A 25,533-nucleotide genomic window follows, 5' to 3' on the forward strand; every position below is an offset into this window, starting at 1 on the left:
CTCACCCACCTCTAGCCCTAACACTTGTCTTTTAGCAATCTGCTCAGCCCCACTGTATTTATTTTCTCAAATTCTTTGTGATCTCTATGCTACATTTATTAATTCCCAATCCTAACCTCTCTCCTTCCCGTTCTATGTGAACCTGACATAGCCTCTATTTCCACCCACCTTTCTCACATGCCCAAAAACCTCACTTATCCTCCACTACATTTTATCCCAGATTTAGCCCTTGTACTACTTTTATTATTTCCATCCTTCACCTTTGTCCCCAGTTACAGCAAAGTGAGATTAACTTTTACCCATTCTCAGTAAACAACGTCACACTGGGTCATTCCTCTAGTGTCTCTCTAACTCACTTAAGCTTTCAGCTATCTCTGGCACAAACAAAATGCACAGCCCACTGCAGAAGGGTAACCTTGCCTGACTTCTGTGACCTTTATTTGTATCCTCCTGTTCCTAGTAAAGGCAGAGAGCTGTGGGCAGAAGCACAAACTCTTGATCCACTCTGCCCTAGAAGCACACTCTGAGGAAAGGAAGAAGTGACTTTACAATTCCACAAACAGGCAATAGCCCTGGCCACCCTCTGTGACAGATTGACGCCCAGCTGTAGTAGTCTCTAAAGCATTCACATTTTATGTGGAAATGAGTAAAAAATTAATTCTAACCTGTCAAAACTTAAAAGTCCTGTTCTGAACAGAGCTTATGAAAAATGCCGAGCCATTTGGCAGCTTCATAGGTATGGATTTGTACTAAGATGCAGCTGGCATTACCCACATTTGCTTCACCACAGCAAGGAGGTCTACTGAAAATCCAAGAAGCTGTACTGTTTTAACAGAACATAAGCTGCATTAATGAGTACTACCTTCCAGTTGGTCAGAAGAGGTGTTGTCATACTCATGCAAGGATTTTGCTTACTGAACCATCACAAATACATCCCAAGCACCTGCCTTAAGAACAAACTCCAGAGTCCTATTACGAACGACACGTGACCCTTATGCAAGCCTTATGCAAGAATCTCTGATGATCCGAAAATATCTGAGCAACTGCCATCAACAACACATACTTTTCTCACCAGATCTACCAGTGGATGAGTCTTAGCCCATGAAACATTCCCTCACTAACCTTCTCTTCTCTATCCCTTCTCAAACATCCACCACCGTTTTCTACTTCTCCCCCGACTTTTTCCCATTACACCTTTACACTTGTAAAGACAAGAAATTACCAAAACAACCACCTTTGAATTTTACTTTTGTCTACTGTCATTAAGAAACAAGCACACTGAGCCTTTTCAGTGAGTGGTGAAGACCATTTGCCCAAGCATGCCAGCAAAACAGCATTCACAAGAAGCATAAAAATAGATGAGGAAACTAAGAAGTCAGAGATGAGACGGGGAAATTGGCAGAGCATAACAGAAATAGCAACGGAAAAGGAATTCAGAAAGAGAGGGTCAAAAGAAAGAATGGAAGAAAAAATTTAAGGTAGATATAGACAAAAGATTAGTTATTGAGAAGGAAAAATGTTTCCAAAAGAGTTCCTCTCAAACTACTTAAAATCCTAGCTTCTATCAGAATAAAACAGGATAACAGTAATATGAGCACAAGTTAATTAATGTAAGCAAACAGTTCAGCAGGTAGAATGTACATACCATCATCATCAGGCTTTACTTACTACCTTTATAAATGATCAGCAACAATCAACATGAATCATGAATACATTAGGCACACACCTGAAGCAGGATGCAAGCAACAGCTATTCCACTCCAGAGATTCCTAATGAAAACCACTTCGGAGCACTGCGACAAGAGACACTGTGCCTGCACTTTTCTTCACCTTCGCTTTCAGCTAGTAGGAGTGGACTATGTATCAGGCAAATTATAAGGTCATGGAGGCACAGAAATTATCAGTCGCGTTGCTTTATTCAAATTTGAGTTTATCGTAACTCAATACAAGCAGTGAAACATGCTCAGATAATTACACAGGATGAATTTCAACAAGTTGTAAGTTAACTGAGTTCAACAAGTTAGTAAAACATTTACACACACATTACAGTTGACCTCCACAGCACTGGCCCGAGTCCAGTGACGGAAGGTAGAACACTCATTTCCCAACCCAGAGAAACACATGTAAGTATCATTGGTATAAGATGATTTTAGATACTAAACCAAAAAGTTGAAGCACATCCAATATAAAGACTTGGTAGCTACACAGACTGTATGATCCAGAAATCCTGGGATGCTGCATAGAGACTGCCAAACTAGAAGCATGAATAGGAAAGGAGAGAAAGAAAGAAAAAACCACAAAAAACCCAAACCAATCCAAAACCCAACCAAACTCTCCTTTAAACAACAAAACTAAAACCATTGCCATAATAATAATAAACCTTAAGACAGCAAAACACAACCTTGATTAGAGTTCACCAAACAGAGAAGCACTGATAGTTTTCAAGACAAGAAAGTCTCACCCATGTTATTGAATATTTCTGACAAAAGAACATGCAAAACCCAAACCACAGCAACAGCTGCATCTCCCTGTAAAAAGCAATCTGTCTGTTCTGAGGGGACGGAAAAGCAGCGTACCTGAGACACACAAGAATTTTCCTTCTGTTTCCCAAAATATTACTGGGAAATATTTGGCTATAAAGAAAAAGATTAAAAAAATAATTAGAAACATTTACAATATATAAACGTTTAGGAAAATATTTTAGGAAACAAAAGACGATTTATGTAATTCAGTTCATATTGTTATTTATTGCTCAAGCAAACCAGAAATCATCCAGAATGGAAAGTCTATCTTCTGCACTAAACCAGTAACAAAATCTATTTTCCAGATGAGCTGCTCTTATGGTAACAAGATCTATTTCCCAGATGAGCAGCTTTTACTTAACACTCATGACTACACAATACATTTTTACCTTCCCCCCCGAAACAAAAAGTAATTACATTTTTTCTGGGCTTATTTTTATCTAGTTAAAAAAAAAAAAAAAAGAAGGTTTCTTGGATTGTTTTGACAAAAAATTAAGCTTCTTAAAAGCACACAGCTTAAAAGTCACAATACAAATAACGGAATTCATTGGTAGAATTTCCCAGCATTTCCATAAAGATAATGGCAGGATATTCTGTGCACACATACATTTTGGGAAAAATTCTGGATCTAAAACTTTAATTGCTAGAAAAAAACCCGCAGAACCAACCCACAAGCACGCGTTATCAGCAGCTTTAATCTTTTTCCCCACGCTGCGGCTCCACATAAACATTACTTATTTATCCTCATGCCTGGCCAACTGGGGTTTTAATTTTTTCCAATTTAATTAGCCCAAGGCAGCTTTCCCAGAGTGCGCTGTGCCCTCCCGTTCGCCTGTGGCCCCGCAGGAGCTTCCACTGGAGTAACTGGTGGTGTTGGGCTGGGGGGGGGGGGGGGGCAGTGCCGCCAGGGCTGAGGTGATTTCCCTGCCGGCCCCCTGAGCGCTCTCCCCTGCTGCCGCCGAACCCCTCGCACCGAGCCCGCCCCAGCCACGTCCCCACCTTCACGTCCTCTCCTCACGGAAACGCCCCCGCGGCTGCCCCCTGCGCCCGGCCAGCGACGAGCGCGGCCCGGGGGACCCCGCCGCCCTCCTCCCACCGCCGGCACCGGTAACGCGAGGCAGGAACCCCGGCAAGAACGCGCATTTCTCCCTCCCCGGCCACCCGCCCCAGGCAGGGCGTCCTCCCGCCGCCCCCGTACGGTAACGGAAACGCCGCCGACTCTCGGCTGCCGGGAACCTCCTGACGCCCCCCCGGCGCCGCGCCACACCGCGCCCTCCCGGGGCACCGGGGACAGGCCCCGGCCGGGGTTGTCACCCAGTCTGGGAGCGGCGCTGCCCGCTCCTTTGCCGCACCCGGCAGGACGGCGGCCGCCCCTCGCTCCGCGCGGTGCCGGTGCCGGCACCGCTCGCACGGGGCGGGGCGCGGGACTATTCCCATGGCAGCACAGTGCCGCCGCCCGCCTCCTGCCTCCCGCCACCGCCCGAGCGCGCTCACCGGCCGCTCGGAGCGCTGGCGGCGGCGGCGCCACATCTCGCCGGCCCGCGCGCGTCACCTCAGCGCGCCCGCGTGACGCGCCCGTCGCGGGAGTATCGCGTCGCGGGAGGGCGCCGTCCGGTTTCCATGGGAACGGGCCGCCGCGCGCGCCCCGCCGCGGCCTGAGGGGGGCGGGGGGCTGGCGGTCCCGAGGCAGGTGACGTGGCGGCTGGTAATCGAGGCAACGGGGCGGGGCCACCGCCGTGAGGGGCGGGGCGGGTTGCCGCGGAGACGCGGCGGCGGGCGCCTGAGGAGGAGTGGGACGGGGCCCAGCGGCGTGAGATCGCCCCCCGGCTGGCCGGGAGCGACCGGGGACGGCCCTTCCTCACCGAGCGAGTCGAGGAGGCGGTGGCGGTGTGCGCGCACCGGTCGGGCCGCCCTCCCCGCCGCCAGACACAGCGACATACGGAGCGGCAGGTCCTGCCCGCGCCCCGCCCCGTGGCCCGGTGCCCGCGGCCCAAGATGGAGGCAGGCGAGCTCCCGGCTGGCCTGAGGCAGCAGTGCAGCCCTGCGGCGGGGACGGGCCGTGCCGCTGGTGCCCTTCCGCCCGGGGCCTGCCCCTCCCCCCCCCCAGGAATACTGGACGGCCCCGTGGGGGAGAGCGATATCCCGCAACGCATAGCGCGGAGGAGGCACTGACGTGGTCGGCGGCTCCAGCGCACGGTGTCCGAGAAGAGGCTGAGGCATTTGTTCAGCCTGGGAAAAAAAAAAAAAAACAAAAAAGCTAAGCGGAAACCCGCGGGTGTTGGCTACCTGGAGAAGGCTTTAGAGAAAATAGAGCCAAACTGTTTTCAGAAAACAATGAAGAGAAAGAAGCTTTAGAGTGTGGCTTCCATTTCCTCTGTTGCAGGTTATTTCACTTTAGTCCTAGTCCTACTTTTCTAAATACAAGTACCAAGCAAACCCCTTTTTTAAGTTAGAAAAAAACGACTGAAAAATGGAGGCTAAAATTACTTTCCACATCCTATTGATTGAATAAGGAGATACAAAGCTCTGCTCCCCAGGTCATCAGTGAGGTCAAACGGTAGGAGACGATTTTCTTGCTCACATGCCACCATTTTTTTCCAGCCTATCCAGTATGGAAGATCTTACACCTTTTTCCAGCTGCCAGTTTTTCTCTCTGTATCTTTTTTTTTTTCTCCTTCTTTTCTAAACTACTTCTCTAACACTGCACCGCTATCCAAAACACTAAGGAAGAAAGCCCTCTGTGCACATAGTTTTAATTCTTCAGTAGATACAAATAGATCTGTGACTAATATACTTAGGGTTTTATAGTTTAAGCTTATGTTATTTCCTATGCTTAACACAAATCAGTTTTAAACATGTTTTAATATTCCTGAACAGTCTCAATGAAGGACTTCTCTTTCTGTGTGTTCTCATAATTAAATTTGAAGAGAAGCACACAGCAAGGATACTTCCCCCCCTCCAGCCCCAGTTACTGTTTCTTGATTTCTCTTTTCACAGATTGAGAAACTGAAGCAGAAGCTGATTGATTTGAAACAGTGAGTGCAAGAAGAGAAGCAGCAGCTGGTGAATTAACTTTTCTCTTTGTCCTCAGAACAGTGGGATCCTTGAAGCAGGCTGAATAGTTCCGATTTTACTACAAGGAACAAGCTAGGGCAGTAAACAGTTACAGGTTTTGATGCAAAAATATTGCATTAAGAAAGCACTTGAAAAAGCCACTGGTGATGTGGGAATTATCGCGTGACTCTCCAGTATTATTTCAAATAGTAGTACAAATATTTTATAGCATCTGAAATAGTATTAGGAACCAGCTGGGTAATGATGGGTGCGGCCAGAGGCACAGCAAATGTATGTTTCATTTTCACTCATAAACAGTAACTACTTTGAATACGTCTTCATTCATTACTGTTGAATCAAGAATTCTTGCAAAGAACTGAGAAAATTATTTGTTAATCAGGCTTTAATAAGAAACAGAACTGTGCTCATCTGCACTTCAAGACAGTTATCTCCCATCAAGCAGACTCGACAAAGTACTTTGTCTTGCCCTCAGATCATAAGGAGCAGAAAAAGCTATAAGTGATAGATGTGTGTTGACCTTGGATGGACTCCAGGTGCCCACCAAGCCACTCTATCACTCCCCCCTTCCTCAGCTGGACTTGGGGAGAGAAAATATCTCAACCCACAAGCCTTTTGTCATAAGGACAGGGAAATCACTCAGCAATTACCATCACAACAAAACAGATTCAACTTGGGGAAACAAATTTATTACCAATCAGAATAGGATAATAAGAAAACCAAATCTTAAAATACCTTTCTCCCACCCCTCCCCTCTTCCCCCAGGCTCAACTTCACTCCTGAATTCTCTACCTCCTCCCCCCTCACAGAAATGCAGAGGGAGAGAGAACAGGTGTTGTGGTTGTTTCGTCACACTTCTGCCTCCTCGCACCCTTCCCCTGCTAACAGCTCTTTACTATGCTGCTGATCTTTTTAACAGAAACATCCAGTAGATGGCAAATCCAGTCTTTTTTCAGTTGTTCTTCCATATGTCAGAAGCCCCTGCTTTGCATTGTGCTTTCAAAGGCTGTTTTCCTCAAGCTTCATAATAATCTCAAAATTAAGTGTTTACATGAAATAGACTGACATATCAAAACTGAGATCATATGCAGCACATCACTGATTGACAGGATCACATTTTATAGTGACTAAAACAAAATCTCAGCTTTGTGAGTGAGTATCTTAGAATCCATATTAGAATGCAGCTTAATTTAAGTTAGGGCTACACATGCTGCAGTGGCCAGGACTACAGGTCTCCAACCTCCTGCTAGAAGTCAGTGCCTACAAACTGCAGCGGTGTCCAGGCACTTGGATTTTAAACCATAAGAGTTAAGGCCCCCTATAGCTGTAGCTTGCATACATCCTTGGTGAGAGGTCAAAATTGCCCTACTCCCAAGCAAAGTGTTTGCTTAGTATGCACTGGCTATTGAATAACTTGGCGACACAGTCAGAATGCTTTGTTCAGTTCAGGTTATCTTACCTCAAAAATGATAACAGCAGAAACATTTAATGAAAAATCAGAGCTGAAAGTAGTTACTGAGATCTAAGGAAGCTACTCCTTGGAGCAAGAGAAGGGGGAGACCGGAACTGAGAATAAAAATTGGTTATACATATTGACCCTTTTATGTATGAACAGGAGAAGCAAGGGAAGGACAATGTACTTGAAACTAATATGTTAGTATTACCCTCCCCCTCCCAGTATTCATTACACATGTAACAGAAACCAATGGTTTTATTCTTCTTAGTTTAGAGAGCCATAGATTTAGAAGTTGACAAGACAGCACTGTGTGCTCAGATCTGTTTTTTTAATTTACATGCTATGAACAGCTGAACAAGAGCAACGCAGAGCTAGAATTTAAAACCTGTTTTACATGTACAGAACCCAAGAGAGATGCTTTTGAAATTTTCATCATTGGTCTTTTCTTTGTTTTCCAGAGAAAAAAAACCAGGTTGAAAAAGTGGTTATCAGTGAGTTGACATAGGAACAAAAATAATGTGTTCTGCAGTTGCTTTTTACCAAAACGAACGGCACAAATCCACGGTAATATTCTGTTTCCTCAGTAGGTGAATGCTGATTTTTCCCTGTTACAGGAGCTGGGCTGGTAACTCCAGTTCAGGCGATTCCAAGGAACTCTGAATCTAACTGCGTGGCTCGGTGTGAGATACATTAACCTTTGAAAAAGTTGATAGACTATATACTAATTTTGGACATACACCAGACTGTACTGTTAGATCTTTATGTGTATCAAAAGAAAAGCAAGTGGAAGTAAATTTCAGTAGTGATGAGGAAGGGAGGAGCGGGGTGGAGAATTAACTTTGCTCAGTGCAGTGGGATTAATTTTGTTCAGCCATTAATGAATCTCTATCCACCTTGACCAAACAACTAAATAACATATATTGTGACAGTAGCACTCCTCATATACGTAAGAGTACCGTAAAGCCATCTGCCTGGTATTAAAAAGTACAAATATCCACAACCAGATTATTAAAAGTGTGCTTTAGCTCATTGCTGTCTGCACAAGAAACTTGGGAGCATGACCTTAGAGATACCTAAAATACACCTTACACCGGGAATTCAATGTTCAAACAGCATTAAATATATTATAAGCCATGAACTGGGACATAGGAGGGCCCAAAGGGAAACCTAGAATGCTATGATTTTTAATGTAGTTTGGGGAGACCTAAGGCTTGGGGTGGAATATCAGTTTCTCTCTGTTAAAAGTTTATTTTGGCAAATTTTATTGAGGTTATGACAGTGGATGTAAGAAATGTATAATTGAATGATTTACTCGTCAGTTTGTATGGTTCTAATTTATGCATGGATTTAACTCCTTTTATCAGTATTTGCCAACAAATAAGAGCACACATAAAGCTGCAGAGTATGAAAGCTTGAGGAATGGAATACAAACACAAGTTGACTTATGATTAAAATAAATCCTGTAAAAAATTGTTTGTTTCTCCTTATTCCCTTTTAATTGTAACGATTTTGCCACAAAATACAGAATTCCGTAGCAAACTGAACTCACGGTTGATTCCTAGTGCTGATTTTGGAGAGTGTACTGCAATAGCTGAGGTGCCCTGGCATTCTTGCTTGCTGTTAATTTTAGAAAACAAGTTTGGTGTGGAATTAGAAACCTGTCTGAGGGTAAATCACCATTAGATGAGGATTATGTTGCTCTTACGTCTTCCTCACAGGAAATACACCAGTTTTGGCTACTTCAGCTCCAGCTCCTGACAATACTAAAGAATAAAGCAAAACTTGGTAAAATACTAAATTACACCACACCATCTAACATCTCCTCAGTCCTGGTTGTATGTAATGGATGCCACTGTCATCCCTCCCACTTTAGAATACTTCAGAATATGCAGGGAGGGGTTCTGGCACACCATCATGTCAGACACAAGGCAGTTAAGCACGCAAAACAAAATAATACTCAGACATCAAATAACCAGATAAAAAATAGTTATCAGGAGCCCTGGAGGGATTTATACAGAAAGATGAGAGACACCTCCTTTGGAGAGGCAGACCACCACTTGCAGAAACAGGGGTGGGAGTTGTAGCCTTTTTTTACACAGCCTTTTAAAAAACCCAGAAGTGAAAGTCACAGGGTCCAATTCTCAAAGATGGTTAAACTATTTTAACATAATTTTTGGACTTAAGAGTATCAAATAGCTTTGACAATCTAGATTTCAGTGCCTTCCAGGCAAGAAATAACTTAATAGGAGACAAATGGTTGACTATAAAATTGTATTTTAATATAGTCTAAGGAAATTTATTATGAGATACTTCATATTAGATTTGTATAATATAAAACATTATTCTTTAGCTTAATTTTTATAGTGAATATTGAATAAAGAAGTGGAAAGCAGTAAGCAGTGAGATAAGGCAGGTACATCATGATCAGTCAATATCTGCAGCTTGAACTGAAGAGGTGTTTCATTAATTAAAAAAGGCAGATAAAAGGTTTGTATTTCTAGTACCATTACCTAAAACCATCTGTTCAAAAAATGCTGCTGGAAATGCAGATAATCAGAAAAGATGTCTGCACACAAATGAAAAGATTAAATGAGTGTCTGGATCAGGTGAGGAGAACGTGCAGGGATACTCCTGCAATTCTTCAGGGAGCAGGTAAGCTTGATAATAGACTGCTTTTGTTATGGAAGCTGGATTTTAGAATTGCTAAAGGAAAGATATAATGGGTTTTAATAGGACAACAGAAAAGTCACGATAGCAATACTGATTAGTAAGAAAATTAAGGCATTTTGAAAGTGAATGACTGTAGACAATATTATAGACTGTTAATTAGTATTCCTTTCCCAGGTGCATGAATGAATGCCAGTGTCTTAATGGTGATTTACCTAGAAAATTTTACCTTTGCAGCACAGAAAATCCTTCTCCCAGCACAACATTCATTACACAGCAGGCCAAATTATCAGATGCATTGTCTTCTGTAGTAATACTTCCACATATTCAGATGTTAACACTACAGACAGAATAAGGCAGCTGTACATTTTGCATCAACAGCAACAGCAATTACTGACTCATCTGCACTTTTCATTTTGAAAGTTATCCTGTTAGCAAAGCTGTGAATTCTAAATCCCCTGTCTGCTGCACTGCTGCTTTGACTACATGTTTGGAATCCATCTGAAATATATTTTCTTCCTTAAAGATTTTATTCTTTCCCAAGCCAGGAGCTCAGATGACCCTGTACAAAGCACTAGGATTTGGACTAGTGCTTAGAACTCTGTATATATGTGTTGCTATAATTTGATGAAGATGGATTTTCAGTTTGTAATAAAGTCATTTACATGAAGCTTAAGAGTTTTCATGTGTATATGCAAACAGAAGTAAGGCATTCATTGAAATGCTGTATGAGGAAACTGGTACAGAGGTCCTTCAAATACTGTAAAAGGAGTATGTATACATGGGTTACAGAGGTCACAAACCAGCCTCTGCAAAGAAGGAAATAAAGTCAACATCACACCTATAACAACTTCACAAGGAACAGCCATATTCTGCAGAAACGTATTAGCATGTTTTTAATTTGTAATCAAATTGCAAGGTAAGAATTTCCCTCTAGGGTATAGCAGAGGAATAAAAGGATACAAACATTAGTGAATGCAGAGCAACTGCACTAATACATAACTGTCAGTTACAAGGCATCTTTACCAGAAGGCAGGATACAAAGTGTTCACATTCGGGCTGTTTAATGAGAACAAGTAATGGTTATAATCATTAGAATAATATTATTTTCCATGGGTGCTTGAATGAGTTCCCTGCAGATCCCTTGTTGGTTGCATCACCTTCCAGGAACCAGTTATAAAAATACAGGCTCTCCAGCTCCAAATGCACAGATTCTTAAAAACGGGGTATCCCAAGTCTTACCCTTCTCTAGTAATGGGACCTGCAGTCCCTAGAGAACATGACTGTGTTTGAGGAAACATGACGAGTCATCAATAAATCAACACAAGAAATACAGCTAGTCAGGAAAAAGAAGCCAACAGAACAGGCCTGGCTGCTTTGTGATTAAAAAACCTGCTCTTTCTTCCTACTGACCTGTCTACTTACTCTCCCTTCCACCCAGACCCACATGATTGCTGTGATGCAAAGATACATATACATGCTCATGTTTCTTCTTCCACAGTTTCATTATGTTACAGGACCTGTAGGCACATACCTGTTGGCACAGTAAAAAGGCACCAAACAGCTTTCAGGTATAATGGAATTGACAGCAAACTGGAGAATACAAGCCACATGCACAAGAACATTAAGTTTTCAAGCTGTCAGAGGCACGGTGAAGGTCACTGTACCATACAGGGATTTCTTTCACCCTCAGACAAGCAATCAAACGATTTCCTGAAAAATCCTTAGAAAGCTATTTCCCAAGTGTTTTGGAAACTGCTCAACAGATGAAGACTGACATTTTCAACTCCCAAACTTGCTGTCTTCACTGTATGTAAAGTCACTTCTATGAGACACCCCAGGTGTCCCAGTTATGTCACTCAAAATGAGTACGCGTCTTTCAGTAAGGTGAAATCCAAATCTTAACATGGAAGATAAAGAGGTAAAGAAAACCGCTACAAGATGTAGCCAGGAGTGAGTCACTAAGGCTAAAAGATACTGAAGTGGAAGCAAGAGCGATGTTCATGTTCAGGGGGTCTGGAAAGAAACACACACTAAGACCAATCTCACTGCCCTTTCAGTTAGATAAGGTCGTTTCATCTGTGATAGGTTGTAGGAGAAAAACCGAGTTCAGCTAGCCAAAAAACACTGACAGCAACAGAAAACCCAGACTGTGCGTTACATGAGCCTGCCTGATCTGCACAGAAACAGAGGTCCTTGAGAAAAATGGAGTTTTCTATTCATTCCCAAGGAAATGATGATAGTCAGGACAAAGCTGGAAAGTGCAGCATAGGAGAAGGGCACCAGGAACAGCGTCTGCAAAGGCTGACTTAGTTTCCCATGGTTGGCATAACCACAGCAGGCTTGGTAACGGTGGCATCTTCCTCTTTCCATTGAGAAATTATAGTTTTCAGCTGTGTGTAGAACTGCACTCCCTGGAGGAGAGACACACAGATCAGATGTCTGGCTTTATGAATTTTTCAGGTCTGCACTAGTGGCGTAACTAACTAGTGGTGTTTTTGCTTTATCTACAGAGGGCTGAGTGTTCCTCTGCAGGAACTGTTTCTGTTAGCCTGTTCTTTTTACCAGTTCCTCAAAGATTCTGGTTTTGTGAGAAAGCCTGCTACTTAGTTTTTGCTCCCTTCTCAGATCTCTGAAAAAAATACTTGATTTTTTTACGTTGGGGGGGGGGGGGGAAGAAGGAGAAACTGGTTATTGTAATATGCATTATGGTGGCTGTGATCACCAGCTGGTCTTCAGTTTCCTGGTTCAGATGGCTTCAAAGTCTCCTTACTAATGAGGTCCGACGACCATCTCCCCATTGCCATTTATAATGTGATTTATCACAATTTAAGCCAACAGAGTACTCTGATTCAGTAAGTTACCTGCTTGCCATAGAAATTGGTGTCTCCTCTGAAAGAAGCACGGGAGCCGGTGAAAGAGAACATGGGCAGAGGTACTGGGATTGGAACGTTGACACCCACCTAAACCAAAGGAAAGCTGCCATATTAACCACCAGAAATAGCAGACTGCAAAGCACTCTCCAAAATCTACCACATTTTTGTTTCCTTAAATCTGAGGCTGGGTACTGTTGGCTGAGTAGTTACTAATTAGGCATGACAGCTGTATGGCTACCCACTATAAATGGTGAGTACTAAGCAACAATTCTAGCTTCAACATACCTGCCCCACATCTACTAAGTGAGAATATTTCCGAGCTGTGGCTCCATTGGTGGTGAAGATCGCAGTTCCATTTCCATAGGGGTTATTGTTCACCATCTCAATGGCATCGTCCAAAGTCTCTGCTTCCAGAACCACTAAAACAGGCCCAAAGATTTCCTCCTTGTAGCAGGTCATGTGTGGCTGTCAGGACAAACAGCAGAAAAAGCAGCTTATATATACGATACAATGAAGAGGATATAATAAAAAATATCCTAGTAAACAGGATATAATAAAAACACACATGCTGCTGATGCTCAGGGTATTCCTAGGATCACCCACCACACTGCATTGCCACAGGCCATCCTTCAGTCCTCCTTGCCTTTCCGCATTTCCCATGCCCTGCCATCTATCTAGCCCACTAAAGAGGGCACCACTTTTCATCTCTGGAGTGCTTTCTGCTTTTACTGCCTGCCAAACCTCACTTACAGGTCTACTCTGACCAAGGGTGATTAAGACTGGCGTTGATTTAAGATAATTTACTTCAGTTCTCCTTGACAAAGTGACTAGAACATGCTACCCTTTCCAACTCAGTGTCCAGGACTTATTATATATATACTGTCTGATAATTAGCAACATCTGACAAATAGAACCATCAGTTGGTAAGTACTTTAATCACTAACAGCTAATGCAGCAAACTACAAAACATTCATTTGACAAGTAGTAAGTTTTAAGCAGCTCACAATATTATTAACCACTGTACAACAAAACTTAAGAATCACAAAATCTCAGTGAAACTTTTACTTTTGCATACCTAACAATATTTATGACATATCAAAGGAATACTGAAATATTTCAAATGTTTAATAAAAATAAGGCAAGAAAATTCTGTGATAGATTAAAAGCCTGAATTATATAACAGTATAAATGCAACAAAATTAAAAGAATACAAAGTACAGGAATAGAATTACCAAGATTGGTTTACTGTCATGTATTCAACTCACCAAAAAGCCCAACAAGGAATTGCATACTTAAATATTAAGGAAATCATACCAGCTAATTGTATAAACATAACAGAATGAATTTAGGTATAAAAAGTCACGTGGATGTGTACGTGGTAAAGAATATGCCTCTGTAGTGGTGTCCATCTGTTGCACACCATGCACTATATCGAGAGGCTGATTCAATTAAGTTGTGAATATATTCAACAACAAAGAGATTTTGTACCACACCCTATACCATTTTTGTGAAGATTTCCTCAAACATTGAACTTCTGTTCTGCAAGTCCTTAAATTGCAAACCGCAGTAATATATAATGAAGGAAGGAAAATCACAAGTTTGTTCATCATACTCTTCCTCAGGCATCTGCTGCTGGCCATTACTACAGACAGCACACTATGCTCGATGGACATTCAGTTTAACACAGTACAAACTGTCCGTATCTTCTTTTAATTGGCTGCGCTCCATTCACATTAAGGTCATTAACCTTGTTCAGTGTATGCTGCACTACAGCAAATTCTTTTATCACCTCCACAACAGCATTACAATGAGCACTTCATTGGAATGGTGCAAGGGAAGGCTGAGCCATTTATGAGCTTTCTACCTGGTGATTATTGATTGCTGACTGATTTGGGTAACCTATTTTTCAACCGACCCTGCAATACACACTGCCAAGCACTGGTTTTGGTCACCTTACCTTGACATTGCCAAGGATCGTTGGCCCAACAAAATTGCCATTTTCATAGCCCTTCACTTTGATACTACGTCCATCCAGAAGAAGGCTGGCACCTTCTTTTACTCCTTTCTCAATCAGATGGCAAACCCGTTCCTTAGCTTGGGGACTGATTAGAGGCCCTAGATCTGCTCCAGGCTGGTCTCCTGTGAAGAGGCAGAGACGCCAAATTTTTAACCCTGACAGCTTCCTCTTCACAGGCATCATAGAGATAACTACACCGGCAGGAAAAATCTGAAAATCCTGATGTTTCTGAGATGCAGAAAATGGTTTGGGAAATTAATGAACAGGAATGATAGCCTGCAAATCTCACAATCAACAAATAAGAGAAGTTGTAAGCATAAGCGTAATTTTAGACCACAGGGAAACCAAAATTCAACAACAGATTCTTCTCAGAGAGGAAACTTTTCCCCTTTGCAGGACTTTATTGAACATAAACAAAAGTTAGTTCTCCTAGAATTAATAATAGTCCAGTTCTTCAAAAGTACTTATTTCCATTTTTCCTTTTTATTGCATGCTTGCCACAAATTGGAAGGATCTTGTCAGTGAGGTTGCTGTATATAAATGGCACATTTGAGTTAAACATAGAACATAACCTCGAAGTTCCAGTTAAAACAAGACTGATCCTGTAAAGCTTATATCACAGTCATACAGCCAAGCCTTCCTACATATTCCTAACTCCAAGTCTAGGGCCGTGTTTCCCAATCCAGACAATCTGCCAGCTCCTACCCCTACACATCAAATCTATGGTGCCAATAGCTCCAAGGGACACACTGTTGTATGGCAGATACACTGACCTAAAAAGCTACAGTTGTACAGAAATACCTTGTAAGAAATTATCATAGTCTGTACCTGCATTTACACGTAGATTTTTGGCTCTGTCCACAAGCTCTGGCAGCCATTTCTGAGCTTCTCCCACCAGAATTGCTGTAGACAGGGCCATGCAGCGTTGGCCAGCTGCTCCAAAAGCAGCTCCAACCAGCTGGTTCAATGTGTTCTCTTTATTGGCATCAGGCATCACCACGCCATGGTTCTTGGCTCCCTGAAATATAACACATACACGGTCTCCTGTTATTAACCATCCCAGTGCTGCTCTTCTCTAGCTCTCTGACAGTATCCTCATATAGCAGCTATGACTCTGCTACCAACAGGCTGGCAAGAAGGGCAGCCTCATCACTTAACTATCAGTAGCAAAGTCAGCTTCTGCTGCTGGGTGGTGCGGTCTCTCTTAACATTCACAGGAGACAGAGGCAGTCTATGTGCTGAAGTGTGCTCCATTCAGAGGCATTACCATGTTGGCCTGGACTCTCTTGCCATTCCGGGATCCTCTCTCATAGATGTACTCTCCAGCCTGATTAGATCCCACAAAGCTGATTGCTCTGATATCCGGATGGTCACAAATGAAATTCACAGCTTCAAATAGGAAATAATACATTATAACTGTGGTGCATAAATGCTTCCCTCTGTTCCCATCCCCACAGTGCTGAATCTGTGTCTCTTTCTTCTGACCAAAATTCTTGCCTCTGCTTCCTACATCCGAGTTCCCCCACTGCCTGTCTGTGTACCTCTCCACCGATTTCTCAGCATGTGTACTCCTTCCTGTCCCTGTCCTCATACACCTGGCCCTCTGCCATCCCTCCACACTTTGGGCGTCGCCTGGGCGATGCTGAAGTGGAGTTACTGTTGTGTATTTGTATCCTGATGCTCTGAAGCTACTTGTGTACTGTAAAAAATACCATGTTAGGAGCTAGAATACTGGCATCCACTGCATATTCAGTGAGGCATTTGAGCACCTACATGTCTCGGGAACTCTAGCCCTAGCCCACCAAATTCTGTCCACCGTATCTCCTGAAAGATTTGGTGCAAGATGGCAAAGAATCTCCCAGTCACCTCCCTTCACCTCCACAGAGGGGTGATATACCTGTCCAGAACTATCTAACAGCAGCAGTATCACACTCTCCAAGGGTACCTCCACTGAGCATATACAACCCTTACACACTCCAGTCATCTCTCAAGAAGGGCTATTATTACCTTCATGTTGTCCATGGATGATATTCAGGGTCCCATCGGGAGCACCAGCATCCTGAAACAGCTTGGCAAGGAACATGAGTGCTCCTGGTACACGCTCAGATGGTTTCATCAAGAAGGTGTTTCCACAGACCATAGCCATGGGGAACATCCAAAGAGGAATCATGGCTGGGAAATTGAATGGTGCAATTCCAGCACACACGCCCAGAGGCAGACGGTAGGTGTAAGTGTCCATGTCTTTAGTGATGGAGGGCATGGTCTCTCCCAGTATGAGGGATGTCACACTGCAAGCATGTTCAACCACCTCTGCAGCAGAAAGGGCAATATGCCACTGGATGATCTGTTAACAATTAGTCCCCAAACTCCCTTCTCACCACTGCCTTGACCCAAGTCTTTTTCTTCCAGACTCTTTTCCCACACCTTAAAACTCATTGTGCTCCAGAAAATCCCTTTGCTAAGCACTGCGAGCCCATCGTGAATGGATTCTCTCTTGAGTGCATTATATGTCATTGCAACAGGAGCAGAGACACAACAGCCCCAGTAAAAGAAGCACAGGTATAGTAGTATCGTACCACCTGGGACTCAACCTCACACAGCTAAGCCCAAGCAAGAAGGTCTTACCCCTTTACAGCAATTCGTAGTCACTCCTAGGAAAAGGAAGGATCTAACAACTTGGAAGTGTTTTAAGGAAACTCTATCTAAGGGAACTTTCCAGGTTATGGTCACAATTGCCCCTTTTCTTTCAGGAGGAGGCTATGAAAGGAGCTACATATACAGATTCCCAGAGCAATCAGTTGCTCAAGAGACCTCCTCCCTTCCTATGGATTCTCGAAGTCCCTTTTTAACAGGAGGAGCCAGCAGCTTACGGAGGCCTCGGAACACATCTCCCTCAGCATCAGCCAGGGTCTTCCCTTGCTCAAAGGTGATGAGTTTTGAAATTTCTTTCTGAAAATGGAAAACACAACGTTTACAAATGTTAGAAAAGTGCCTGCACATGAAACAGGATGCAGTTTAATAGAGAGATGAATATCACAATGAGCAGACTGAGCAGAATCTGGAAAAGCCTATGCTGACTGATTTGCTCCTTTTTAGACAAGAAACTAATACACCACGCAGGTGACATTTTAGAAAAAATAACTGTGGGTTCAGCTTGTACTCTACAGCTTTCAGGTGTCACACCACAAACAAAACAAAACAGCAATCACGGAGATCCAAACACATGGTAACATACTTTTTGCACTTGTCTTTTTCAATAGGCACATTCTCCATCAAGGGTGAAAGTTCCTCTTGTGGTCTTTTGGTAGAGACAAATGCAGAACAATATTCCCTAAGAAGCACTGCCTCCCTGTCCGCATTTGATGGAGAGAGCTTTGCTGCACCTCTCAATGACAGTGTCTCAGGTGGCTCCTCAATCATGGCAATGCCTCATCAAGAACTCTGTAAACCCCAAGTCTCTCACTTTAATTCCTACAGTCAACTGCAACAGCCATCACACACAGCCGTGGTGTCTCACCAGATTGTCTTTGATGAGTTGTTGATAACGCAGGAAAATTTGCTGGCGACTCAGAACAGAAGTTTCTGACCAGTTCCAAAAAGCCTTCTTGCAAGAAGCCACAGCTGCTTCCATCTCACTGGCTGTAGCTTTTGGTACACGGCTGACTACTTCATTTGTGGCCTGAAGGAAAAAAAAATACACCCCTGCATCAAAACTCAACTTCTTCCATCTAACCCTGCCACCCATTCAATGGTCCTTCCACACCACACACCTAATATCCCTCTTCTGCAAAGAGCTGTATTTCTGAGGGGAGAGCACAAAAGAGACTCCTTCCTTGGTGCACACAAAAGGCCTGGGCTACAACTGGAATAGTTCTGAAAACCTGCAATCTACACATCTCAAATGAAGCATCCAGAAAACTACAAAAGCATTGCTGATTTCCAACTTGAAGTGATTTGTCTACCTTGAAGCTTCTAGAGCGTATAAGGCAAAGGTTTCTGTGGACTGTGGTCTTTTCCCTCTGCATCCTCTCAGCTCATCTGCTGTCCTTGCGCATTACAGGAGGCAAGGTTCCTTTGGAAAAAGCAGTACATGACTGTGCAATTGGCACTGAAGTTAGTTTACCTAGACCAGTAGGCCAAAGTAAGATTGTTTTACAAGCAACCTTAGTTCTGCAGTATTTTACCTTTAAAAACTTGTATTTGCAGTTTAACCTCCTTCTAATGCACTCTTAAAAATTACGCCTGCTCTGACATGACAAAAACATCAGGTACATCACTAAGAGAGAAACAACCCAAAACAAGAGAAGAAAATTAAACATGAACATTGGTTGCCACATAGAGACCAAATGAGCTTCATAAACACGGCCCACTGTTCTGATCACTTCCACAAAGCGTATCAAAGTAGAATTTTATAGAGAAAAGTTTTTAGAAACTGCTGTGCAAGTGCTTACTAGCAGGAGGGTCAGAATTCTGAGCACGATGTCATTTCCATTCATCTTTGGTGGAGGACTCAGACGAGTACAAGTGCTACTAATCTAAGATTATTTTGCACTGCATAGCGTCCAACCTCTAAATCCACTGTGAATATTATGGCTTATTATAGATAGAAGCTCTCTGAAACAACAGGAGCTTCAGAGCTGTCAGGAATTTTTACCTTGGTCTGAGTGAAATCAGTTTCTATCAGGACTTCACATTCAGCTGGCATCAAATCACACCTGGTTGATTTCAATACAGGGTGAAAGAAACCCTTCAGAAATTTGACATACTGATCACAGAGCCTTTCTATGAGCAAAAAAAAAATGTAAGCAGAGTTTAAGCTTCCTTTTCAGGAGATCAGGGTTTTACTACACAGGGGAGATAAAGGAGGTCATTGCTTTCCTAAGACTGACATTTCACGCAAAAAGGAAATTGAAAAGCAATTACACAGTGCTAAATCCATCTTAAGCTCCAAGTTTAAGCCTTTCTCAGGAAATGCATGTACTTTCCCTTCTGCCAAATGCTTGAACAGAGGTGCATACCTGTGCTGCACAGCGATCACTAATATATAAATTAAGACCATTTCACTTACCGGGTTGTGGATATCAATCCATTCGGTAGTTTTGGACTCAACAAACTTCCCATCAATGAAGAGTTTGGTGGTTGGCTGTGGAGGACAAAACACTGGATGGTGAGCCATCTTTATCCAAAGGTGCCTAGATACCAGTGAGCCTTATTACATGCAAATCTTCACCATTTACCACTATGCTGCCCACTGAAGAGTCTAGATCTAGTATTTAGAGGAAGACCCAGCTAAATGCTTAAGCTGAAATTTTTCACGCTCTCTGCCCCGTTTTTCTCTTGCTTCACACTAAAGTGGCCAAAATTATTTCTAAAAGCAGTTATACAAAAAATAAATTGCTATACTTATGTTCATAACTATTTCAATCTACTTAATCACCCAGTGTTTACTAAGTTAGAAAACTTAAAACCAGCAATTCATAAATGTTCAGAACAAACAGTTAATAATTCACCTTGTGACAATTCCATGTACCCAGTGCACACTGTACTATGTGCTTTCTTCCCATCAAGCCACTAAGTCTGTCTCTCCAGCTCACTGCTGCGGGCATAAAATTGGACTTTCCCCACTCCCCACTTGATCCTGCAACTAAGAGCAAGGAACCTGCATCTGCCGAGTTCAGTGACTGTCCTGGCAGGCAGCACAGAAAACAGAACTTTCCAACTCAGATGCAGAGGAGAGAAAAGGAAAATTCGGGATAAGGAGTGTTCAGGTGAACAGAGGGCAGAAGGAAAAGTGAGGTAGAAGCTGTAACTAGCACTGGATAGGCAATAGAACTGTACCAGGCAGGAAAACAGATTGAGACTGTATAAATTAAGAAGCCAGAAACTAGGAGTTGATATTGGGAGGTAAGGAGAGAACTAGGAGAGAGCAAGAACCAGTTAATCATGTCACAAACCAGTGGCTTGGGGAGAACAGACAAAAGGAAGGGGAAATGGATCTGCTGTGTAAAGAATAGAAATGGGACACATTCACAGAATGGGATATAACCCCAAATATATCAGGAAACTCTGTGAAGAAATTAGGATGTAGAATTATGAGAGCGAGATGAGGACTGTGATGCTATCCAAGGTATAACGAAGTGAAAGATCAGAGGAAGAATCAGGAATATAAATGGTGTTGCCTGGATAAGTGATGATAATTGAAAGTGGAAGAGAGTCAAAAAAGTGAATAGCAATGAGAGCTGGGAGATGATAAAACTAGGATAGCAAGTGTAAACTAAGTGTTAATGAATAAGCAAGACCTAGTGATTTGGGAGGTAACACCTGATGTGAATAAAGAATAAAAAGTTGCAGATGATTACATAGCTGGAATTACCCTTGGGAAAGAGAGACAGAAGTCTGTGCCTATGAAAACACAATACCCTCCAGAACCTGCAAGAAAGCGCAGGAAAGCTGAGTCCCTTGACTGAGTTTCCTGACAGAAAAGGCCTTCTAGTGCTGGTCTAAAGAATTACAAAGTCCTACCACTATCAAGTCACTCTGTTAACCCAAGTGCCAGTTATCTGCAGCGGACCTACAAGCTCCAGTGCTCTATAACCCACGTTGACTTTAGTGCAATGGAATTTATGGGGTTTTTTTTTCAAAGTGCTTAAAAGGGATATCTAGAAAACCGCACATACAACGAAAAAATATTTTAAGCAAGTCATGAAATGCTGAATTAAGATTGATTACTCTTTTTCCATAAGATTAACCCTGTTTTTTTCTGCAGGGAAAGAAGCTGCTGCAGGAAAGCAGTCTATTTGGAGATTGATGATTTAGCTGTTCAGGACTTGGAGAGTGTACAGCCATGGATACTAGAAGAAAAAAGGCACTGTAACAGTTCAAGCTGATCCGTATTACCCAAAGGAAATCAGATCCTCTCTCTGCCACAAACAGATGATATGAGGTCAGTCCACACAGCTTGAAACAATCTTTTTTTCACACATTAGCATTCGTCATAAATACCATATTAATTTTGCTCATCTTATTGAAGAGCTATTAAATGAAATCGAAAGATCAGGGGAAAAAACGGGCTGGTGTAGCCGTAGCGCTGGAGAAAGCAGCTCGGGACGCGATTAACTGAACACACGCGTCGCCCTCGGGCGCACCCGCCGAGCCAGGGCAGACCCACAAACCTGACGCTGACCTTTCCTTCCTTCCTTTCCCCCCGTGGAGCACGGCGGCCCCCGAGCTCCAGGCACGGGCACTCCCAAGTGTTTGCTCCAGAAATATCACCGCGGAGCCACGGGGAGGGGAGGGGAGCCGGGCGGGCAGAAACGACCCGACAAGAGGAGACCCGAGGGCAACCTTCGGCCGGTTGCAGAGGGCGGCGGCGGCGCCCGGGGCCCCCGCGGCCTCCCCCCAGCCCCGGGCTCCCCCGCGCACCCCCCGCCCGCCCGCCGGTCCCGCTCCGCGGGACGGCCACTCACCACCGAGGACGAAGAGAAGGAGGCGGCGGCTGAGGCGATCCGGGAGGCAGGGGCAATCCGAGGCAGCTGGACAGGAGGGGAAGCACAGACCAGCCCAGTTCCTCAGGGCTCCCGACCGCCCCCACCCCGCGCCACGGGCCCGGCGGGCACCGAACCTCCCCGCCCGTCACCGCCGGGGCGCCGTCAGCTACCCCCTGCCCGGCACCGCCTCACCCGCGGGACCCCGGTGGGCCGCGACCCCCCCCGCCCCCACGGCCTCCGCCCCCCCGCCCTGAGGGAGCCGCCGCGGCGCCGGGCCCGCCGCCTCACCCTCAGCACCGCGCGCCGCCGCCCGCCCCAGGCGCCGCGCGCCACCGCCGCCGCCATGCCCGCCCCAGGGTCGCTGCAGCCACGGCCCCCGGCGGCGCCCCTCGCCCCGCCCCCGCCCGCCCGGGGCCCCGCCCCCGCGCGCTCATTGGCCTCCCGCTCACCAGCCCCGCGGCTCCGCTCTCCCCTCCGGCGGGGGCCTCGCGGCCCGCAACCAATCGCCGTCAGCAAAGCCCTCCCCCGCCCCCTCCCGCGCCGGGCCGTGGATTGGCCGCCAGAGCTCAGCCGCCCACCGAGCGTCAGAGCCCGGATTGGCCGAGCGGCGCCCGGCGGCGACGCCTCCTGGCGGTGGCGGCGAGAGCGACGCGTGGGGGTCGTGGGCGGGCGGGGGGTTTGTCCCTCCTCTGCCGCGTGGGCGCGGCCGCGAGGGTGGGATCACGTGCTGAGGCGGGGGGGGTCGCGTGTCCCGCGGGTGGCGGCGGCGTGTCACGTGAGGCGGGCGCGATGGCGGCTCCCGCGGACGGTAAGGCGCCGGTAGGCCGCGCCGCTCCCGCTGCCGGTCCCGCTGCCGCCGGCGGGGCCTGGGCCGGGCCTCACACCCCGTCTCTGTTGCAGGCGCCGACCTGGAGGCCTCGCTGCTGAGCTTCGAGAAGCTGGACCGCGCCTCGCCGGACCTGTGGCCCGAGCAGCGTAAGCGCGGCGGGGCCGCGGCCGCTCTGACGGGGGCGGGCGGGGGGAGGCAGCTGCGCAGGCTGGGCCCGCAGGGGCTGGGCCAGGCCGGGGCGGGGGCTGAGTGCTGCCACCCGAGGCCCTCACCCCCCTCACCGTTCGTTTTCTCTCCCCAGTGCCCGGCGTCGCCGAGTTCGCCGCCTCCTTCAAAAGCGTGAGTGAGCGCCGCTGGGCCCCGGCCTCCCCCTGCCCCGGGTGGCAGGGCTGCCCTCGCCTCTTGTGGGCTTTAAGTCTCTGCTCTGTAAAACCTATCTCAGTTATAACGTCAGTATATGCTAGCATGATCCTTTTGGGTTTAGCGTGTCTCTTACATATATATGTATCTCATACCTGGTGCAACTTAATGTGGGAGTTACACCTTGGAAGAAATAAATTTTAATCTGTAGGAAATTCCGCTTTTCATCCTGATTTTGGCTTGTGGGTGGGAGCATGTTGTTTTTAACTCAAAAAGTCCAGGGAAAGCTAGAAAACAAGTCTAAACATAAGAACACCTCTACAGAGCACCTGTAACTCTCATATTTTTGCTGTCAGTGTAATGCCATTTGTAGTTTTCAATATGAGATCACACTTCTTTATCTAATTCTAAAAATACACTTGTCTCTGTATGAACATTTGTTTTTTTCAAAACAGCCTATTACAAGTTCTCCTCCCAAGTGGATGGCTGAATTAGAAAATGATGATATCGATATGTTAAAGGGTGAGTGTGGACATTGTGGGTGGGAAGTTTAGTTGCCAATGCAGATGGGAATTTAGTACTCGCTTAAGACGTTTAAAACACTTCCTCTTTAAACGTCTTGAAGGTGGCCGTGCGGCCTCAGATCTTTAGCCCTCACATTTGCAGAATCTCCAGCTCAGGAGTCTCTTTATCTTGCTAATTTTACACATTTTTCATTAATCCAGTTATCTCCAAGAGAATATTCAAATATCAGTGGCTGGTTGATTTTTCGAGACAAGTATGCAAGAATTAGTTGAGGCAGTGTAACCTTACATATAGTTCAGTTACCTCACTTACCCCTCTCTTGACTGTCGTGGTTTAACCTGGCTGGCAACCAAGCACCACGCAGCTGCTCGCTTGGTGTCCCCCCCACCCAGAGGGATGGGGAGGAGAATCGAAACGGAATATAAAACTTGAGGGTTGAGATAAGAACAATTTAATAATACAAACAGAATAAAAATGAAAGAACAATAATAACAAAAATGACAGTAAAGGTTATAATGAAAGGGTGGGGGAAAAGGATAATAAATGATGTACAACTGCTCATTTTGAGCATAAGTGCAGTGGGTGTCTCCTGTATTTTGAGAAGTGGCATGAATTTTTTGGTGGCCCTCAGCTGGTCAAACTTGGTGAGCAGCTAGACATATTGATTGACTTGTTCAGAGACTCTCTATGCATGCCTGTTCACTCATACATCCAAGATCGCTAATTGAATGTTAAGGCTGTACGATCAAGTTACAGGAGGGCTAGCTAGCATGCATAATTGCTGCATGTTACAACAAGTAGTTTGCAGTAAACATCCTTGAGCATGCTCTGCCTCTCATGTGAATTCCAGATAAATTGTTACAAAGTGAAAGTGAGACAAATTGACTTGCTACAAGAAATGTGCTTAAACGCGCATTATTCATGTATAGCAAGTCCATTCCTTTGCATACTCTTTTGTTCACATAGCAATGTGAACTTACAAGAGGTTACAAAATATGGGGCAAGTTGCTCATTGCAGTGGTGGCGGATGACAGTATGGACCAGGTCTGTGGCTGTCTGTTTTAGTAGAGAACACTGGTCTTCTCTTGGTATGTTAAAATTGGGGGTGGCGTCAGTTTGAATTTCAAACATCAAAATAGATCTTGTCAGAAGTATGACTTGAAAGTGCTCTATGAAGTAGTAAACAGGTAAGCAGTCACTAGAGGGCTGTAGACAGTGTTAAAATTGACACTTTTTCTTTCTTCTTAGAGTTGGGGAGCCTCACTACAGCTAATCTGATGGAAAAAGTTCGTGGTCTGCAGAATCTGGCTTATCAGCTGGGACTGGATGAATGTGAGTGCTGTACATAGATGTAACTGACTGCATTGCAAATCTTCACACTAAAGCATGTGATCATAGTACATTTGTAGCTGGAAAAGTGTGTTGGTAGATTTGGCAAGTGTCTGACAGTCACAGTTAGTGGCCTTCCAAAACCTGATGAGAGAGCAAGCTTACATCTCCAATTTACAGTTTACCTGCGTGGGGGAAGCATCTTAGCAGAAATAACGAGTGGTCATACGTCAGACTGGTGTTGCCTAATGGCACATAGACTTCTGTTCCTGGCTTAACATTGCCTTAGATAAATCAGGTCACTTTGCTTAATTTCCCACTCAGACGCTAAATCTATTTCTCAGAATACTTGCGGCAGTACTTCAGCTGAACTTCATGCCCCTGCAGTGAAACT

At 44.9% G+C, this 25,533-nt stretch overlaps 3 protein-coding genes across 14 annotated transcripts in view; 1 reads left to right on the forward strand and 2 right to left on the reverse strand.

The window, feature by feature from the left end:
* The window catches only part of ENTPD5 (ectonucleoside triphosphate diphosphohydrolase 5 (inactive)), a 29,908-nt gene extending 25,795 nt beyond the window's left edge, over window positions 1-4,113 (reverse strand). For 3 of the 5 annotated variants that reach the window (XR_001335200.3, XR_008733279.1, XM_055717011.1), the window contains exon 1: window positions 1,727-2,537. The gene's annotated coding sequence lies outside the window, so the exon portion shown is untranslated. Of the gene's footprint in view, window positions 1-1,726; window positions 2,538-2,575; window positions 2,633-4,015 lie in introns of those variants that run through there. The other 2 variants (XM_055717014.1, XM_055717013.1) reach the window with 2 other exon arrangements.
* Window positions 4,114-10,586: 6,473 nt separating this feature from the next.
* ALDH6A1 (aldehyde dehydrogenase 6 family member A1) lies at window positions 10,587-22,495 on the reverse strand. 2 transcript variants are annotated; one of them, XM_055716277.1, is made up of 12 exons: window positions 22,385-22,495; window positions 22,076-22,141; window positions 19,678-19,752; window positions 18,127-18,288; window positions 17,480-17,558; window positions 16,617-16,919; window positions 15,877-15,998; window positions 15,438-15,627; window positions 14,550-14,731; window positions 12,878-13,057; window positions 12,581-12,679; window positions 10,587-12,130 (listed from the first exon to the last, which is right to left on the reverse strand). In XM_055716277.1, exons 1-12 carry the CDS (start codon window positions 22,439-22,441, stop codon window positions 12,026-12,028), a joined length of 1,620 nt encoding a protein of 539 aa, XP_055572252.1. In that variant the 5' UTR covers window positions 22,442-22,495; the 3' UTR covers window positions 10,587-12,025. The 2 variants fall into 2 exon arrangements, with proteins under 2 accessions (XP_055572252.1, XP_014139616.2); XM_014284141.3 differs by lacking the exons at window positions 19,678-19,752; window positions 22,076-22,141; window positions 22,385-22,495 and adding an exon at window positions 19,264-19,372.
* Window positions 22,496-22,703: 208 nt separating this feature from the next.
* The window catches only part of LIN52 (lin-52 DREAM MuvB core complex component), a 62,177-nt gene continuing 59,347 nt past the window's right edge, over window positions 22,704-25,533 (forward strand). Inside the window, exons 1-5 of one of the 7 annotated variants that reach the window (XM_055715797.1) lie at window positions 22,704-22,904; window positions 22,997-23,071; window positions 23,227-23,264; window positions 23,741-23,807; window positions 25,059-25,142. In XM_055715797.1, coding sequence (XP_055571772.1) covers window positions 22,886-22,904; window positions 22,997-23,071; window positions 23,227-23,264; window positions 23,741-23,807; window positions 25,059-25,142 — 283 coding nt within the window. In that variant the 5' untranslated portion in view covers window positions 22,704-22,885. The remainder of the gene's footprint in view (window positions 22,905-22,996; window positions 23,072-23,226; window positions 23,265-23,740; window positions 23,808-25,058; window positions 25,143-25,533) is intronic. The other 6 variants (XM_055715798.1, XM_055715796.1, XR_008733108.1 and 3 more) reach the window with 6 other exon arrangements.

Source organism: Falco cherrug, chromosome 7 (genome assembly GCF_023634085.1).
Source record: "Falco cherrug isolate bFalChe1 chromosome 7, bFalChe1.pri, whole genome shotgun sequence".
Taxonomy (NCBI): domain Eukaryota; kingdom Metazoa; phylum Chordata; class Aves; order Falconiformes; family Falconidae; genus Falco; species Falco cherrug.

Bases quoted from the DNA above. Each gene is read 5' to 3' on its own strand.
- ALDH6A1 (XM_055716277.1), bottom strand. From the start codon at position 22,441: ATGGCGGCGGCGGTGGCGCGCGGCGCCTGGGGCGGGCGGCGGCGCGCG. The intron at 13,058-14,549 runs GTAAGGTGACCA...TTGTCCTGACAG, and splicing joins CGATCCTTGGCAATGTCAAG to CCACACATGACCTGCTACAA. The intron at 12,131-12,580 runs GTAACTTACTGA...TCTCTCCTCCAG, and splicing joins CCAATTTCTATGGCAAGCAG to GGAGTGCAGTTCTACACACA.